Source organism: Saimiri boliviensis, chromosome 19 (genome assembly GCF_048565385.1).
Source record: "Saimiri boliviensis isolate mSaiBol1 chromosome 19, mSaiBol1.pri, whole genome shotgun sequence".
Classification (NCBI taxonomy): domain Eukaryota; kingdom Metazoa; phylum Chordata; class Mammalia; order Primates; family Cebidae; genus Saimiri; species Saimiri boliviensis.
The window spans coordinates 20,059,525-20,072,804 of record NC_133467.1 but is presented as its reverse complement, the minus strand read 5'-3'; the positions used below and the strand labels follow the sequence as shown (position 1 = coordinate 20,072,804).

The following is a 13,280-nucleotide window of genomic DNA, read 5'->3' as shown; positions in this document are numbered from 1 at the left end:
CCTAACAATTACAGTGCTCTTTTTTTTGAGACATATCTTCCTCTGTCACCCAGGCTGAAGTGCAGTGGCATGATCTTGTCACTGCAACCTCCACCTCCCAGGTTCAAGCCATTCTCCTGCCTCAGCCTCCCAAGTAGCTGGGACTGCAGGCGTGTACTCCTACACCTGGCTAATTTTTGTGTTTTTAGTAGAGATGGGGTTTCACCATGTTAGATAAGCTGGTCTTGAACACCTGACCTCAGGTAATTCACCCACCTCAGCCTCCCAAAGTGCTGGGATTACAGGCGTCAGCTACCATGCCCAGCCAAGAGTGCTCCTTTTTAAAAATCTGACTGTAGTGTGTTATATGCAGCTGTTTATATGAATGAGATAAATTTATATACTGACATACAAAGCCATGAAAATTGGTTAAGTAAAAACAAAAACAAAGGCAAAACAGACATAAAACCAAGATGTATTTACTAAATGATCCTATTTTAAAAAAATGAGGTCAGGTGAGGTGGCTCACACCTTTAATCCCAGCACTTCAGGGTGCTGAGGCAGGCAGATCACCTTAGGTCAGGAGTTCAAGACCAGCCCTCGTCAAGGTGGTGAAACCCCATCTCTACTAAAAAAACAATGATTAGCTGGATGTGGTGGTGCATGCCTGTAGTCCTAGCTAACTGGGAAGCTGAGGCAGAAGAATTGCTTGAACTTAGGAGGTAGAGGTTGCAGTCAGCCAAGTTCATGCTATTGCACTCCAGCCTGGGTGACATTCCATCTCAAAAATAAATAAATACATAATATTAATAATGAGATCCAACAATCCCACTACTGAGCATTCATCCAAAGGAAAATAAATCAGCATATGAAGGGATATCTGTACCCCATGTTTTATTCCCAATAACCAAGATATGGAATCAGCCTAAGTGTCCAGCAACTGATGAAACTGATAAAGAAAATGTGGTATAGATACAATGGAATACTAAAAAAAAATACTAAAAAAGAATAAATCCTGTCATTTGCAGCAACACAGGTGAGCCTGGAGGATATCACATTAAGTTAAACTGGTCAGGTGCAGAAAGATAAATATTGCATGTTCTCACTCATATGTGGGAGCTAAAAAGTTGAGTCACAGAAGTAGAGAGTGTAACTGTGGTTATGAGAAACTAAAAAGGGAATAGCAGTAGGGAAGGGGAGAGAGAGCTTGGTTAACAGACACAAAATCACAGCTACGTAGGAGAAATTACTTCTAGTTTTCTATTGCACTGTAGGGTAAATACAGTTAACAATAATTTACTATATATTTTCTAAAAGCTAGAAGAGAGGATTGCTTTTCCTTACTTGAAAAAATTATGTTTTTTTAAAGAAAAGTTTTAACATAATAAACAGATTTTTATACACAATTTTATTCACCATTTCTTTATACCAATTCAATCCAGGTTTATTTACTTATTTACAAACGACAGAAAAAAATCTGGGTTGGGCACAGTGGCTGTAAGACCAGCACTTAGGATGGATCACTAGAGCCCATTAGTTGGAGACCACCTGGGCAACAAAGCAAGACTCTATCTCTTTTATAAGAAAATAGAAAAATTAAAAAAAGAATTTCCACTTAGGATCTTGAAAGTCAAAATAAATGGAAAGTATCTAGGATAGATTGACAAAAGAAAGAAGTGACAACAAAATGATGATCAATTTGATGAAGAAAGAAACGACAATCTTAGGCCGGGCACAGTGGTCCACGCCTGTAATCCCAGCACTTTGGGAAGCTGAGGTGGGCAGATCACAAGATCAAGAGCTCGAGACCAGCCTGGCCAACATAGTGAAACCCCCCCTGTACTAAAAGTACAAAAAATTAGCTGGGCGTGGTGACAGGCATCTCAATCCCAGCTATTTGGGAGGCTGAGGCAGGATAATCACTTGAACCTGGGAGGCAGAGGTTGCGTTGCAGTGAGCTGAGATTGCGCCATTGCACTCTAGCCCAGGTGACAGTGCAAGACTGTCTCAAAAAAAAAAAAAAAAAAAAAAGAAAGAAACCATAATCTTCATACACCAAAAACCAAAAACAAAACAGATTTGTAGTAAGAGAGGTGGCGACTTATAAAGGAATCTTGAGACAAACAATACGTCACCAATGCTGTAGTTACAAAAAACAAGAACAGATCTGCCAAGCATTTTTCTTTGAAACAAAATCTGAAAATCATAAAGATATTTATTTAGCCCACAGGAAAAATGTTATTTCTCAATGTTATGTAATAAAAAATTTTATAATTAAAATATAACACTGCTCTCTTCTTCAAAGAAAAGTTGGACTGGCCAGGCACAGTGGCTCATGCCTGTAATCACAGCACTCTGGGAGGCCGAGGTAGCTAGATTACCTGAAGTTAGGAGTTCAAGACCAGCCTGGCCAACATGGTAAAACTCTGTCTCTAGTAAAAATACAAAAATTAGCCTGGCGTGGTGGCACATGCCTATAATTCCAGCTACTCAGAAGGCTGAGGCAGGAGAATCTCTTGAACCCAGGAGGCAGAGGTTGCAGTGAGCTGAGATTGTGCTACTGTATTCCAGCTTGGGTGACAGAGCAAGACTCTGTCTCAAGAAAAAAAAAGAAAGAAAAGAAGAGAACAGTTGGATGACTGTTCTGAATGACTTAAAAGCTACCTGCCTACCAGTCAAAGGGTACCCTGAAACTCTCTGGAAGCATCCTGCATTTCTGTAACTTGCAGCAGCGAGTATCACATACACAACTGTCCAAGAAAGAGAGGATTTTGAATGTTCCCAGTATAGACAAAAGATGAATGTTTGAGATGATATGCTAATTACCCTGATCATTGCATACTGTATATATGCATTGAAACATTACTCTGCATCCCATAAACTTGTATAATTATAATGTGTCTACTAATATGATGTTAGTTCATGTACAGAAAGAAGGTGAAATATACATGAAAAGTTTAAATAATAAACAATGGGTATAGAAAATGGGATTTTGGAGAAACTTCTCTTTCTATGTCATGTATTTCTATAATGTATGAATTTAGTATGACTGTACGTAGATTATTTTATTTATGTTTTAATTTTTGTTGAGAAGGAGTCTGGCTCTGTTGCCCAGGTTGGAGTGCAGTGGTGCGATCTTGGTTCACTACAATCTCCACCTCCTGGGTTCAAGTGATCCTCCTGCCTCAGCCTCCTGAGTAGCTGGGATTACAGGTGCCCACCACCATGGCAGGCTAATTTTTGTATTCACATTGCTTATAATCAGAACTGAGGTTTAAATACATAGTTTTCCATTTTAGTAACAAAAATGATTCTAGATAATGTTCCTTAATAGCCAGGCATTATAATTTTTAATTGGAGTAAAAATAATAATAAATATGAATTACTTACTGAATGCCTGCTACATACCAGATGCCTTATGTTTCAACTTAACCATACCACTATAAGGTAGGTTTTATTATGTTTGATTCATAAATGAAGAAACTTGCACCTCAAGGTTCAGGGAGGCTAAGTAATTTTAAAAAGATCACAATGAAGGACACAACTGAACCTCAAAGTTTAGTATTCCAAAAATTTCTCACTTTTTACAATGTCATATTGTTTTCTATATTTCTTATAAAACAGTATGGCATAACAAAGTTTCAGGGTATATGCTAATAAACAATTTTTGGAAAAAAAAAATCACAACTGTTTATTTTTTTCCTAATTTTTTTGAGACAGGGTCTTTGTTACCCAGGTTGGAATGCAGTAGCACAATCACAGGTCACTGCAACATGGACCTCCCAGGCTCAAGTGATCCTCCCACTTCAGCCTCCCAAGTAGCTAGGACCACAGGCACGTCCCACCACACCTGGTGAAATTTTTTTCTTTTTCTTTTTTTTTTTTTTAGATAGAGTTTCAACCTCCGCCTCCCAGGTTCAAGCAATTCTCCTCCCTCAGCCTCCCAAGTAGGTGGGATTACAGGCATGCACCATTACGATCGGCTAATTTTGTATTTTTAGTAGAGATGACGTTTCCCCATGTTGGTCAGGCTGGTCTTGAACTTCTGACCTCAGGTGACCACATGCCTCAGCCTCCCAAAGTGCTGGGATTACAGGCATGAGCCACTGGACTTGGGCACCTGGCTAATTTTTATTTTATTTTATTTTACTTTTTGAGACAGAGTTTCATTCTTGTTACCCAGGCTGGAGTGCAATGCGCGATCTCCGCTCACCGCAACCTCCGCCTCCTGGGTTCAGGCAATTCTCCTGCCCCAGCCTCCTGAGTAGCTGGGATTACAGGCACGCGCCACCATGCCCAGCTAATTTTTTGTATTTTTAGTAGAGACGGGGTTTCACCATGTTGACCAGGATGGTCTCGATCTTTTGACCTCATGATCCACCCGCCTGGGCCTCCCAAAGTGCTGGGATTACAGGCTTGAGCCACTGCGCCCAGCCATTAACCATTATTTTTAAGCAACCTTATTTGACTGTTGTTTTTTTCTGATTTTCACTATCTATATTTACCTGTCTTTCCTATTCATTAAAACAACTTTTCTGGCTGGTTTTCTCATTACTGAATTAAAGGATATGTTTTACTTATTTAAAACAATTCTGAAACTAGGATTAGAAAAAAGCTTCACAAATATGATAAAGATTTTCTACCAGCAAGCCTACAGCAAACTTCATAATGGCAAATTATTATTAAAAGCTCCATTTACTCAAATATTAGAAACAAGTCAAGAATATATGTTATCATCACTTCTATTTAGCATTATGCCAGAGTCCTAAATAATAAGACAAAGACAAGACAAAAGGCTTAAAAAGAGGAAAAAAAAGATTATTATTCAGAGGACATAATTGTGTGTACAGAAAATTCAAAAGCATCTACTCACAAGTATTAGAATAGAGAAATTCAGCAAGACAGCTGAACAGAAAGGTCAATACATCAAAATCTATTTAATTTCTCTATATTAATAACAAATAGAAAATGAAAACTTCCAAAAGAATTCTATTTAAAATAATTTCAAAAAACATTGGTTATCTAGGAATAAATTTCACGATAAGATACACAAGATACTGAAGTGTGAAGTATAAAGAAAATTCAAATAAATGAAGGGGGTATATCATGTTCATAGAGACTTGATATTAGAAAGATGTCACCTCTCACCATATTGATCTAAAGCAAAACTGTCTAGGCTGAGCATGGTGGCTCACGCCTGTAATCCCAGTACTTTGGGAAGCTGAGGTAGAAGGATAACCTGAGGTCAGCAGTTTGAGACCAGCTTGACCAATATGGTGAAATGCCGTCTCTAATAAAAATACAAAAATTATGGCTGGGCATGGTGGCACGCGCCTGTAATCTCAGGTACTCGGGAGGCTGAGGCAGGAGAATCACCTGAACCCAGGGGGTGGAGGTTGCAGTGAGCTGAGATTGCGCCACTGCACTCGGGTCTGGGCAACAGAGTAAGACTCCAACTCAAAAACAAACAAACAAAAAAAACAAAAATCAGCCAGGAGTGGGTGGTGGTGTGCACATGTAGTCTGAGCTACTCAGAAGGCTGAGACATGAGAATTGCTTGAACCTAAGAGGCAGAGGTTGCAGTAAGCCAAAATCACGCGACTGCACTCCAGCCTGAGCAAGAAAATGAGACTCCGTCCCCTCCAAAAAAATAAATAAATAAAAATAAAGCAACACTGTCTAATAGAAATATAACGAGATCCACATATACAATTAAAACATTTTTAGTGGCTGGGCGTGGTGGCTCATGCCTGTAATCACAGCACTTTGGGAGGCCAAGGCGGGCAGATCACAAGGTCAAGAGATCAACCATCCTGGCCAACATGGTGAAACCCCATCTCTACTAAAAATACAAAAGTTAGCTGGACGCGGTGGCGCATGCCTGTAGTCCCAGCTACTTAGGAGGCTGAGGCAGGAGAATTGCTTGAACCCAGGAGGCGGAGGTTGCAGTGAGCCAAGATTGCACCACTGTACTCCAGCCTGACACCTGGTGACAGAGTGAGACTCTGTCTCAAAAAAAAAAAAAAAAAAAAAAAAACCTTCAATCAAAAGAACATTTTTAGTGGCCACATTAAAAACAAAAACAGGTAAAATTAATTTTAATCATTTTATTTAATCCAATCTATAAAAAATACTACTGAATTTTATATTTTTGGTATTAATCCTTGAATCCAAGTGAAATCAATTTTAATAATAATTTTATTTATTAATGAATGTTACATTTTTGGTATTAAATCCTTGAATCCAGTGTATATTTTATGATTCTAGTACATATAAACTTGAACTAGCCACATATTACATGTTCAATAGCCACATGTGGCTAGTGGCTACCATAATGGACAGCACAGATTTAGAGATCTGAAGTAATCCGAATCAAAACTGGAGCAGAGGTTTTTATGGAAATCAATATGCTGATTCTTGAAAGATAACAATACTAGAAAATATAAGCCAGGCACAGTGGCTCACACTTATAATCCTAGCACTTTGGGAGGCCGACCTGTGCTCAGGAGTTCGAGACCGGCCTGGGCAACACGGTGAAGCCCCATCTCAATTAAAATACAAAAAAATTAGCTGGGTGTGGCAGTGTATACCTGCAGTCTTAGCTACTTGGGAGGCCGAGGCAGGAGAATCGCTTGAATCTGGGAGGTGGAGGTTGCAGAGAGCTGAGATTGCGCCACTGCACTCCAACCTGCGCCACGGAGGGAGACTCTGTCTCCAAAAAAGAAAAAGAAAATATAACCACTACATATTGAGACTTATGATAAACATATTGAGACTTACGATAAAACTACACAAAGAGAATGTGGCATTGGTTTCAAGGATAGAAACAGACTGACGGAAAAGAATAGGGTCCAGAACATGTATGTGGTCACCTGATTATAATAAATCAGGGTACCAGGGAAAGCATGCTGATTTAATTAAATTGTGCTGGGTCAATGCCTTACAGGAAAAAAAAAAAAGATCTTGACTCCTAATACATTATGTTACATACATAAAAAATCAGTTCTAGATGGTTTGTAGAGCTAAATGATAATAAACCTTTTAGAAGAAAACAGGAAAAAAGCCAAACTGGACACACACACAGACACACTGATAAATGAGACTAAAAATGATATGCTTACTTCTTCTGGATGAAAAGTAGGAGGCAAGGTTGGTGAAGGTGCAAAAGGAGGTGGAGAGATAACCTTTCTTTCTTCTAGCTGGGCCATTATTTCCTTTCGTCGGCGATGTAGTTCATCTAGACTAGGATGAGGCTGGGGAGGAGGAGGAAGCCGGCTATAAGGAGGTTCCTAAAAACAGAAAGATTAGTTAAAATTGAAAGAGAATTTCAGGACAGATTAATTGGTTTAATATTCAGCATATATTGTTTAAGTTAAGAAGCAACTTGTATACCCTTCTTAACATTGGGAAATACCAAGACTTAATAGAACAATGGAAAACAAAACAAACAAAACCCCCCAAACGCTCAAGATCTTCCAAAGACCTAAATTTAGGTTTCTTTTATTTAGTCATAATTTTCAAGTAGATCTAGAATTGTTAATTAAACCATCTGAAGTTCAGAAACTAGAATGGTTAGTTGTGGGGAAGGAGGCAGAATTTTTTCTCATTAATAGTTAAAAAAAATGCCCAAATTATGAAAATATAAAAAAAGAAGCTCTCATAAAAAAAGAAGGTATCAAAGGGTTACTGTCATTCCATAGAAAGGAATCACTGCAAGCAATAATCAAATTAAGTCTATGTAATAAGAAAAAAAATACAGCATACTCTGAGGTACGGAGCTCTGATCCGAGTTGGATGAGGAGCCACTGGATAGTAACTCTCGATCTGTTGGTATCTTTCTCTGGATTCTGGTACATAGGATGGTACTGCTGCAGGTGGAATCTCAATGGGTATAGGGCTTTCTCGGAATATCTCTTCTCTTGTGTAAGACTGAGCAGGGTACACTTGACGGCCATCATAGTGAGATGGGTATATAGGTGGGTACTGCTGTGGCTGTGTGCCATACTGAGAGTTTACAACACGATCTTGGAGGTAAGGTTGATAATGATCCAAGTAGGGAGGAGCAGGTTCAGGAGCAGATGGTGGAGGTCTGACAAAGCGGGACACACATTGTGGTGGTGGTGTATAATACATACCTATACAATATAATAGAAGAACCAAAGGCACTAATGAGCCAATCTAGTTTTCTATATAAGACTTTACCTTTTAAAATACTGAAACACTAAAGTATTGATAATCTGCTTATTTCTTTAGAAGTTTTCCCTCTGCTTATATCATCAGTTTTCCCTCTGCTTATATAACTTTAAAAAAAAATAACAAGCAAAATTACCTGTAAAAGTCATTGAAAAAAGGACCCTACTTATAATCTGTAATAGTAGATTGGCTTTCATTGTTTGACCCTCTTTCTGGTATGTCTTAATGCAATGAAGACACTGGAAAACAAAAAACTACATCTCCCAGATATCCTTGAAGTCAGGTTCTACAAATCAACCAGTTGCATGAGTTTTTAATTTGAAACTGAAATAACTGGAAGGAGACAAGGAGATTAGTAGTTACTGCTTCGATCTAGAGTTCTTGAGACAACAGTTGTGGCAATAGTTTCTCAATTTTCGGACTTTTGCCTCAAATGATGTGATCTTGGAATTAAGTAGTGAGGACAGGAAGTTTCTATTTCTACCGCTTCCTCATTGTAACAAGTTCTCTTGCAGCTAGCTCTGGAGCGTTGTTTGCTTCTCTAGGACCTCCACCAATATGGCCGGCACCTAACTCCTGCACTAAATCTCTTTCTGCTTAATATAGCTCAAATAATTCACCTAAAAGTGAAACCAGGCTACAAAAATGGTTGCATTTTTCCTATAATGGATAGTCAAAAGGAAGACACAAATCACATTTCATCATATTTTGCATGAATTAGGATTGCCATATTAATTAAAAACTATTCTTATGAATGTAGAGAAGACAACATGATTCAAAATTAAGACTTGGAAAAAGAAAAGAGGGCACTTTTAATCTATTCCCCTTTTAAAAATTATAGTATCATACTGCTTCTGACAGAGAGATCCAAGACTTACAATCATTCAGTATTTTACACATAAACTGTATATGTAAGACAGTTTATCTTCTTTCCTTCATTCTCCATACCTGGTATTATCATTGAAGCTGGCTAATTTTCAAATTTGTCTATTTTCTAAGTCCCGTCTTCTCCTTTCCCACCACACTAATTCCTCAATTCTCATACCAGGATTAACAGTCTCCTAACTCAACTCTGATCTTTAATGCGTTCATAATTTTTCTTTCTATTCCAAATACCTCTATTTGGGGCATTTCTTCCACTAAGTCTTTTTGATTCCTCAAGTTCTCAGTTATCTTCCTTGAGTCTTTCAGTCTATTTCTACCAAGCTAATATTAACCACCACAACAGATCACTTAATTTTTAACACATGTATAACCACACACATGCATATATACTACTCATGCATAGAAATAGTTTTCTATTCTTCACCATTATTTATTCTAGTCTGTAAATTCTCTAAAGGTATGTATGCTGCATTTTTTCATATATATTATAGGGTCCAGAAAAATAATAATTAAAAGGAAGGAAAATGCACTATGGTGTTTAATTTACAAACACTATAACATTAATTCTGGGCCAGGCATGGTGGCTCACACCTGTAATCCTGGCACTTTGGAAGGCCAAGGCAGGCAGATTACCTAAGGCCAGAAGTTTGAGACCAGCCTGGCTACCATGGTGAAACGCCGTTTCTACTAAAAATACAAAAATTAGCTGGGCATGTAATCCCAGCTACCTAGGAGGCTGAGGCAGGAGAATCACTGGAACCTAGGAGGCAAAGGCTGCAGTGAGCTGAGATCATGCCACTATACGCCAGCACTCCAGCTTGAGCAACAGAGCAAGAATCTGCTTAAAAAAAAAAAAGTGTGTGTGTGTATGTGTATGTATGTGTATATATATATATACATAGTTATTTTTAATGCTTGAAGAAAATTTTAGGAGAATATATACTGCCCTACTCAGCAAATTTCCATTGCCTACTTGTGTGAATTGTTATTTCCATAAATATTATATATGAATATGTTTATTATGCAACTGTTTTTAGTAGATAAGGCAGTTTGATTTTTATTGCTTTGCTTCATTTATTTCATAATATTTAGTTGATCATAAAATCTCAATTTTTCCTAAGTATTATTACTTAAGAGGCTACTGTGTAAAATATCACTCTGATCTGAACAGTTCTCATGACTCCTAAAAAAAGTGAGCAATATAAATGAAAAATAGTTACCCTGCTGATAAGGTGCTGGTTCAAATGGTGGAGCCGCTCCTCGAGGATCCTGATAATAAACATCTGTCTGTTGTGCTGGATATAACTGCGAGCCTCGAGGTACCATCTGAAGTGGTTTGGTGACAGGCATTGGAGGCAGATCTGTTGGCCCCCTTGGAGGTATAGGATGTGGATTCACAGGTAAGGCAGAAATATTCTTAGGGACAGATTCTAGCCTAAGGGAATAAGATTATGGAAGTTGTTTAAGGTCTTTAAAAGTCTCATGTGCATAAAATGTTACAAGTAAAAAAGATTGCTACAATTCGGGAAACTCAATTATTCTAATACTCATCCCTTCTACAAAATTTGCAGATTTTTATCTTATTTCCCCTATGCTAATTATTTCTCTCTTTGTTTCCCCCCTTTTTGAGGCAGACTCTCCTCTGTTGCCCAGGATGGAGTACAATGATGCGATCTCAGCTCACTAAAACCTCCACTTCCTGGGTTCAAGCAATTCTCATTCCTCAGCCTCCTGAGTAGCTGGGATTACAAGCATATGCCACCATGCCCAGCTAATTTTTGTATTTTTAGTAGAAATGGGTTTCACCATGTTGGCCAGGCTGGTCTCGAACTCCTAGCCTCAAGTGATCCATCCACCTTGGCCTCCCAAAGTGCTGGGATTACAGGCGTGAGCCACCATATCTAGCCGTGCTAATTCTTTCTTAAAACACACTAGCATGAAAAATAGAAGTAAAAAACAACAAAATAAAGGCAAAAAAAAAAATCAGTTTTTTTTTTTTTTTTTTTTTGAGACGGAGTTTCGCTCTTGTTACCCAGGCTGGAGTGCAATGGCGCGATCTCGGCTCACCGCAACCTCCGCCTCCTGGGTTCAGGCAATTCTCCTGCCTCAGCCTCCTGAGTAGCTGGGATTACAGGCACGTGCCACCATGCCCAGCTAATTTTTTGTATTTTTAGTAGAGACGGGGTTTCACCATGTTGACCAGGATGGTCTCGATCTCTCGACCTCGTGATCCACCCGCCTCGGCCTCCCAAAGTGCTGGGATTACAGGCTTGAGCCACCGCGCCCGGCTAAAAATCAGTTTTTGAAACAAAAATCCCAAACATTATTTTCTTTCTTCCTTTGACTTTATAAAAAATAAATTTTGAAGTAAGAGTTAGGAAAAATGACGTACAGGTCAGGAGGAGATCCAGGAGCACTACTGCTCAGATGATCTATTTTTCCTGGTTTCAGACTAGAATCATAGCTGGGGTCTGTCCCTCGTGGAATAAGCTGTGTTACTGTATTCCCTGCTGATACAATTCCATTTGGCAGAGCAGGAGGTTTTCTGTTAGGGAGATCCACTGCACCTTCATCTGGAAGGATAGTTGCTGAAGGCAGGCCCACCTCATTAAGTTGACCCAAAGAGGCACTCAAGGGTCTTCTCGGAACCAGGCGCTTGTTCATTTTGCGAAATCTATATAAAAAGCATAGGCACATATCAAAAAGCAAATATAAAAAGCAAAACCAAGAACTAAAATGTACTTAAGAACATTATTTTCTAGAGATATTCTCTCTTGAAACATTAACTCTTTATCAACCTGAGAACTCAGTGTATGTATTTTCCATAAAATCTCAAGCGGCAAGACATACTGAGTAAGTACAAAATTCCTCATGAAAATGTGTAAAATAGGCCGGGTGCGGTGGCTCACACCTGTAATCCCAGCACTTGGGGAGATTGAGGTGGGAGGATCATGAGGTCAAGAGATTGAGACCATCCTGGCCAACATGGAGAAATCCCACCTCTACTAAAAATGCAAAAATTAGGTGGGCATGGTGGCGTGTGCCTGTAATCCTAGCCACTTGGGAGGCCGAGGCAGGAGAATTGCTTGAACTGGGAGGTAGAGGTTGCAGTGAGCCGAGATTGCTCCACTGCACTCCAGCCTGGCGGCAAAGTGAGAATCTAGTTCAAGCAAAAACGTGTAACATTTGTAACATTATAAATTATGCAATTAATATCTTTGCTATAATATACTTCTGTAGAAATTTGCATTTCAAAAAGTTATTGGAGAAGCTAGTAGAAAAATCTTCAGAAGACAGTTTCTGAAGTATTTTACTTTAACTCGCCCTCAAATGTCCTGGGGTACAATGAGCCAATGTTAAAAATTAAGAATAAAAGAAAAACGAAGCCAGTATGCACTGTCAAACATTTATCATTTACTTTGTTAAAAAATGTAAGCAGCTAGGCATGGTGGCTCACATATCAGCACTCTGGGAGACTGAGGCAGGCAAATCATTTGAGCTCAGGAGTTTGAGACCAGCCTGAGCAAGATGGTGAAACCCTATCTTTACCAAAAATATAAAAACTTATCCGGGTGTGGTGGTACATGCCTGTGGTCCCAGCTACTCAGGAGGCTGAGGTGGGAGGATCACTTGAGCCCAAGAGGTAAAGGTGAGCCAAGACTGCACCAATGCACTCCAGCCTGGGCAGCAGGCAATTAAGGACAGTGACTTTTATTAGAACTGCTTCAGAGATACTGATGTTATGTGTGCCAATACAAAATTAAAGTTCTTTTAAAAGTAGGTTAATAGAAAAAACAGAATAATTTCCTAAGTTTAAATAGATGTGTGATACAATAAGCACATCAATTCTGAAATCTAAACAAAGAAAAAAATATTAAGCCATCAGAGTCTAGGATCTTTGTTCCTCAACAATGAAAGCAATCCCAATTACAACTGCTAATGCATTTTATTTTCAAATAAAACACCGGCAGGGTGTGGTGGCTCACACCTGTAATCCCAGCACTTTGGGAGGCCAAGGTGGGCAGATCCCTAAGATCAAGAGTTGAGACCAGCCTGACCAATATGGTAAAACCCCATCTCTACTAAAAATACAAAAATTAGCCAGGCGTGGCAGTGGGTGCCTATAGACCCAGCTACTCGAGAGGCTGAGACAGAAGATTTGCGTGAACCCAGGAGGCGGAGGTTGCAGTGAGCTGAGATCGAGCCACTACACTCTGGCCTAG

General features: G+C 39.1%; 1 protein-coding gene across 3 annotated transcripts in view; it reads right to left on the bottom strand.

Moving 5' to 3' along the window:
* RC3H1 (ring finger and CCCH-type domains 1) overlaps positions 1-13,280 on the bottom strand; it is an 89,337-nt gene that overhangs the window by 21,816 nt on the left and 54,241 nt on the right. For 2 of the 3 annotated variants that reach the window (XM_039460063.2, XM_039460064.2), the window contains exons 10-13: positions 11,450-11,731; positions 10,278-10,492; positions 7,744-8,114; positions 7,101-7,268 (exon numbers count right to left, since the gene is read on the bottom strand). In XM_039460063.2, the coding sequence (XP_039315997.1) occupies positions 7,101-7,268; positions 7,744-8,114; positions 10,278-10,492; positions 11,450-11,731 (1,036 nt within the window). Of the gene's footprint in view, positions 1-7,100; positions 7,269-7,743; positions 8,115-10,277; positions 10,493-11,449; positions 11,732-13,280 lie in introns of those variants that run through there. The other variant, XM_074389726.1, reaches the window with a different exon arrangement.